The sequence below is a fragment of the Leiobunum rupestre genome, chromosome 1, assembly GCF_980474605.1.
Source record: "Leiobunum rupestre chromosome 1, qqLeiRupe1.1.hap1, whole genome shotgun sequence".
NCBI lineage: Eukaryota > Metazoa > Arthropoda > Arachnida > Opiliones > Sclerosomatidae > Leiobunum > Leiobunum rupestre.
Genome location: NC_143384.1, coordinates 55,662,447 through 55,668,756, shown reverse-complemented (window position 1 = coordinate 55,668,756; position 6,310 = coordinate 55,662,447). Strand labels below are relative to the sequence as shown.

At 31.5% G+C, this 6,310-nt stretch overlaps 1 protein-coding gene across 1 annotated transcript; it reads left to right on the top strand.

The window, feature by feature from the left end:
* The first annotated feature begins 257 nt into the window (after positions 1-257).
* LOC149963305 (venom allergen 5-like) lies at positions 258-5,834 on the top strand. The gene is made up of 6 exons (XM_090165945.1): positions 258-467; positions 2,077-2,152; positions 2,975-3,018; positions 4,058-4,195; positions 5,575-5,687; positions 5,729-5,834. The coding sequence occupies exons 1-6, from the start codon at positions 258-260 to the stop codon at positions 5,832-5,834; spliced, it is 687 nt and encodes a 228-aa protein (XP_090022071.1).
* Positions 5,835-6,310: the final 476 nt, after the last annotated feature.

The window sequence follows — 6,310 nt, the reverse complement described above, 5'->3', positions numbered from 1 at the left end:
GTGTGGTTATTCTTCGAAAATAAAATAAGGGCAGAAAACTATTACTATCTTATGAGAGTTAGTGAAGATCCGTGAATGTTTTTTAATGAAAACCGCTTTTGCATACTAAAGGAACTGTAATTTCCAATGTAGTAACGTATTCATTCCAACCCTTTTCCTGCTAACCGTTCACCATTAGTTCAAAATATTCCCCTTCAAAAAATAATTTGAAATTGCTTTACACAAATTAAATTCGTTTTTATATAGAAATGTTGAACATGAAGGTGTTGGCGGTTCTTGGAACACTTTGTCTTTTCTTAAGCGATGTCCTGTCACAATGCCAGAACATGCTACCTGTTTCTCAGGCGGACCAGCAAAGTATAGTATCTATGCACAATCAGCTCAGAGATTCTGTAACCGAAGGATCTCCGCAACTGGTCGATAACACAGGTGTTGTTCTTCCTCAGGCTGTGAATATGAAAAGATTGGTGAGTACAGATTTGCGGCTGAGAAAGAGTTTTTGTGCGCGTACGCAAAGTAACGCAAGCCAATAGGAAAAGTGAAAACGAATCATTAGACATTTACAAGTGTAGGAACATTTTGGTAGAGTAGACTTGCAAAAGGAGACGGGGTAGACTCTAAATTAAAGGAAAACCTAATAAAGCTCTAGAAAAGTGACCAAGGTGTTAGTTTAACCTTATTTGTTTTCAGCAAACCAAAATAATCGTGCTTAAATAAATATTTTTTTTAAATATTAAATATAATTGATTGTTAAAGGCAGAGTGGAAAATATTCGTTTCTTAAGACACTTTACATTAATCTCTATTTTAATCCTCCCAACCCTTCCATTACCACACCGAAAAATATCGGAATCTTAATGTTCATACAACGAAATAATTTTATCGCAATATGTTGAACACTCTGAAAGCTACAACACCTTTTCTTTTGTCCAAAGCATCTAGAATAGAAAAAGGCCAAACCAAAATGCCTATTACAGTATTTGGTAAAACCAAAAAAAAATATACCTTTTTCTAAATAAATATTTTTAACGCAGTTCACCTGACAGGTAGTTGTCCTTAAACTAATATAAAAAATATTTTTAGTACGGAGTTCTACATAAGATACACTTAATGCAACTATTGACCGCGCGAGTATAAATAATCGACTTTAATGCGATTTTAAAAATTTTTAAAAGCTCACGCGAAAAAACAAATGAAGATTATCCCAAAAACCACTTCATATTTAAGCATCATATGTTTTATTAAAGTTTTTGGAGTATTCCATCTTAAAACAACAAAGAGGGGTGTAAATTAAGCAATAGCTTATTATTCACTTACACAAGAATACCTTTCTAATAAACAAGTGGACCTAGAACGCTTTGGTAGCACGGCCAATGAAGCCTCCTTAGTTTATATAGACCGACCCCGCTAATCGTCTCAGTAGATGAAACGTCATTTCTTTCCCATGTCTTACGATATCAATTTCTTCTAAAATTGCTGGGGAAAAATGAATATTTTTGTATACAGTAGCAATCATCCATATCATTGTATTAGCTGATGAGAAATATCTGTAATGGCTTCTCAACTCTTCTTTTATACATTTAATGAAAGAAGGAAAATTTCTCTTGTTTCTGATCCTATATTTGTTTCGCCTCATATATTTAATTCGATGATAATCTGCTTTTTAAATTTTAAAATCATTTAATCAAAAAGTTATCAACTTCAAATTTTGATTAAGAGCTATGCTGGTATCAGAAAATCGTTTAAAAAATGAGAAGGTTTATTATTAAAGGCTAAAGCGTATTTTATAAGAAACATTAAGTTCTGTTACTTTCCGATGTCATAATGAGTTTCAAAACAGATTATAAATTCGATTAAAGACAACGAATGAATTTTATTTGATCACTTGACTTAGATAACTGCGATGCAGCTAGTTGTTACCTACAGACTGAGAAAAAAGTTTTAGTTTAATTTTGATACTATTTAAAAAGGTATTCGGGTTATCAGAACAAATAACGGTTGGAAGCCATATGAATAACTAAAGCACAAGATAATCTAATATAGGAATACTATAAGATTTATAAAACTTTTTTTTTAGCATTGGGATAACGGTTTGTCCCAAGCAGCTGCGAAAATGACCCAAACATGTCAATTTCAACATTTGATAAAGAAAAGTAAGTTTATAAAAAATAATTAATTTTCGCGGTTTTATTTAAAAATGCATTATTAATTCAAAAATCCATGGAAATTGGTACAGTTTCTACATTCAAAGAAAAAATTACGGTGGTTCTAAAATTACAGATTAGTGGAGGAACCAAAATGTAGATTAACCGAGTTAATGAAAGCCTAATATCGCTTACAAAATGGTAACTTAACTTTCTATTAAAATTAAAATAGAAAATTGGGTAGACCTGAATAAAATTTTCCATCGAAAATGTCTTGAATTTGATAACACGATATTATAATTGAAATTGAAACAAATTCGATATTATCCGAGTTCATTTCACTGGCCGATGCCAACGGCATTGGTTTAAATTTAGTTGCCCGGATTCCTGTTGGATCCAAATTTGCAATGGGATAAAATCAGTTGCGTAAAGAAATCACTGAGATTGAAAGGTCTCAATACCCCAGGGAATTCACTCTAAAGTTATTTAATTAACTAGTTTAAAAATTGAGGCATCTGCTCTTTTTCAGAACATAATTTTCGTATAAGAACAAGACACAAGTAGAGGTCGGCGGAACAAATAAATTAACTGCAAAAATTTCAATTAATCATTAAAATTAGTATTATTTGTTTTATACGAATAAACAACGATTTAACATGTAAATGTAAAAAATTTCTGAATAATTCTCAATTATGGATAAATATAAACAATCGTATAATTTCTTATTCAAACGCCGACCTCTAGCCACAAGGATGTTTTAATTTCACTTTATGTTCTCAATCGGTGACACATTTGGGCAGTACACAATGTAATTGGTTTCCTTCCTCTTAGGTCCAAACTACAAAGCCAGTGGACAAAACATTTATGAAGGATATGTAAGTTGGATAAAGTTTTAACATACCACAATTTAAATGGGTTGGAAGACGTTGCGTTCCGATAGTTATAAAAATGTTTGATGCAATGCAATTACAGTTTAAATTCGATGATCTATTAAGTGGCGTTAACAGTGTGTGTCAGTATTACAAAAACATAATAATGTTTTTTTTTAATTTAATTTTATTTTATTTCAACTTCCACAAGCTTTAAAAGAGTGAAACTAAGTAACGTTGTCGATTGATATTTGCAATAAATAGCCTTTATACATCAGTAACGTTTACACGTACCCTCTGAAACTTTGCGAGTGCTTAAGCAACGATTGTACCGAGCCGCGTAGACAGTCCCCGATTTTTGTAATAAGCTCTCAGACCACTTCTGCCGCACTGCTTAGAAGGCCAGTTTGTAGTCATCGCTGTTGCTTTAACTAAACAACACTAGCGCATTTCATTGCGCCCGTTAAATTTTTTATGGTTTCTGTCTCGAAATAATATTCTTTGAATTAACTTTTCATTTTTTTTTAAAAAGTACAACATATTCCTTCCTTATTCATCCGTCTTATAACGGTGCCACAGCAAGGTGAGCCAGGTTGGATCCTAGCTTAAAGCACCGAGTAAAAACCCAAAACAGATCCTTCTGCGTTGAGTTTCCAACTTTTTTTCCTCACTGGTTAAAGGGGTAATAGTAAGTGTCAGTAGCTATTGGCTCGCGGGTAATAAAGGTCTTGCTTCTATTCCTACGCAGTATAACCCAGTCACCGGAAACAAAAAGGCAATAAAATTGCTATATGACTTAAGAAGCTAATAATCATTATATATATTTTATAACCAAACATTCAACGAGGGTACGTGTGACTTACAGCGTAAACTTGGATATATCTTATCATACAAAGTACAGATTTGATTTACCAAACAATTTATTTCACATTAAAGGGGCGATGGTCAAGCAATGTATTTCTTTTGAAACGTTAAATAGCGAAACGGCTCCACGCCCTTTTTAGAATAACATGATTGCTTTAAAGTACCGTTAAAATTTTTACAGGTTAAAGATCTTACCTTTTGTAACTACACTGGTGCGTTTTCCAGCTGGAAAAGCGAGATCAAGGACTACATCGACCAAAATCAGAGAAGGCCATTTAATAATAAGGGTGGGGCTGGCACCACTGGACATTTTACTCAGGTAACAGCTACATTCGTTATTTCATTCAATTGGCATTCAATGTTTATTTGACCAACAATTACACATTTTTACACTTTATATAATGGAAATTTATTTTTATTTTGTGAGTAATCAAATACTGAATAATTGTAATATATTACTTTAAAATTTTATAAATATGAATTTAAAGAAACACTTAATTTGAAATAAGGGCCCAATTTGATGGTTTTTCGATAAAATGCATATTAAACTGTTTTAAATAATCGGATAAGTCAAATATCCGTTACAACTTATGTGTTGAGCTGACATGATAGGAAACGTTTTACAGCCGAGGCGAAAGATATCACACTTTGATCTTAGCTTATCAATGAAGAAGATTATTTTTAAATTGAAAAACATTTTGTTTAAATTAAAGAAAATTTAAAGTAGCTACCCAAATGTTTTGCATTTTTGAAAAGTATATTACAAAATTTCAAGTAGAAAAAACTGCAAATAAATATTTAAAAATTGATGTACACACACGCACCCATAAATAAGGTGCTTCAAAAATAAAAAAATAAGTCAAATATCCGTTACAACTTATGTGTTGAGCTGACATGATAGGAAACGTTTTACAGCCGAGGCGAAAGATATCACACTTTGATCTCAGCTTATCAATGAAGAAGATTATTTTTAAATTGAAAAACATTTTGTTTAAATTAAAGAAAATTTAAAGTAGCTACCCAAATGTTTTGCATTTTTGAAAAGTGTATTACAAAATTTCAAGTAGAAAAAACTGCAAATAAATATTTATAAATTGATGTACACACACGCACCCATAAATAAGGTGCTTCAAAAATAAAAAAATCATGATGAAGTGGGTTAAGGTTTCAAATTAAAGGGCACCCTGAGTCATGATCCAAATAAGAATTATATCTTATCAATAAAAACAGTATCTGCACACGCATGCCCGTATACACCTTTTTCTCCTCGCATGTTGTTCTAATATACCACTATGTTGCTTGTTATGACTTTGATATTTCTATTTAAATGTTGCAATATAGGTGAAGAATTTATATTGAAGTTCATTGGCCTGCTCACATAAAGGGTACAAATTTGTTCATTAGTTTTACGATATCGAGGAAACCGGTCAACTGTGAAAATATCTAGTTGAAATTTTAAATTCCATTCCCTTACCTTAGATCCAGGAGCTTTATCGCTCTCAGTCTCTCTTTACAGTTCCTCATCGTGACCGAGAAGCATGCATAGACTCAGTTAATAAGATACGATCTATAACACTCCCTTGCATCACGACTCGCGTTGCTTATTATATAACCACCACTATAAATATAAATGTACAAAACCTAGAAAAAAAAACTTGATGTATGATATAACAGAATTGAGAATTTTTTTTATTGTAGCTGATATGGGCTCAAACAACTGGAGTTGGCTGTTCTTGTTCTACTTTTACGGACATTTCTAAACAATACCCACCATTTCACAAACAATTAATTGCTTGTAACTATGGAATCACGTAAGTAATAACAATATAAATATTTGTTTGTGTGTTTTAAGATATCATTTAAAACAAAATTTTACTGGGGCTCGCAACGTCACACAAAAATATTGTTCACTTTTGGACACTAGAGAAATATACTTAGCACCATCCTTTGTCTTTTAAAGTAGACTGCTTTTACATATAATTATTCATTATCATTCGCAAAATATTAAATATTTTATGTGAATATTAATTATAAAAGAACACTCAAAGCTCTCATAAATAATAAATCGTAGATTATGTAACTAAGCACCTTTAAAGCTTCTAGATACTGACAATAGATGCCATTTCAATCGACATTTAAAAGATATGGACTTTTCAAAAATTAGCATTTATTTAAAGAATAACTAGTCGTCGTGTTGATAAAAGGTCTGAGCTAAGCATTAAGTCTTTTATAAACAAAATACCAAAAAATAACTAGCTTTAAGAGATAGTGTCAAATTATTTGTTTCGTGATTTGGTTTACACTTTAAAATAAACCGTAATGTCCAAAATCTGCAAATAAATATGGAGCCCTTTAAATAAGTATTTAATTCTGATAAATGAACTTCAAAATGTTGTTCTATAATTTTCTCCGCTCTTCGTGGTACTTATTAAAA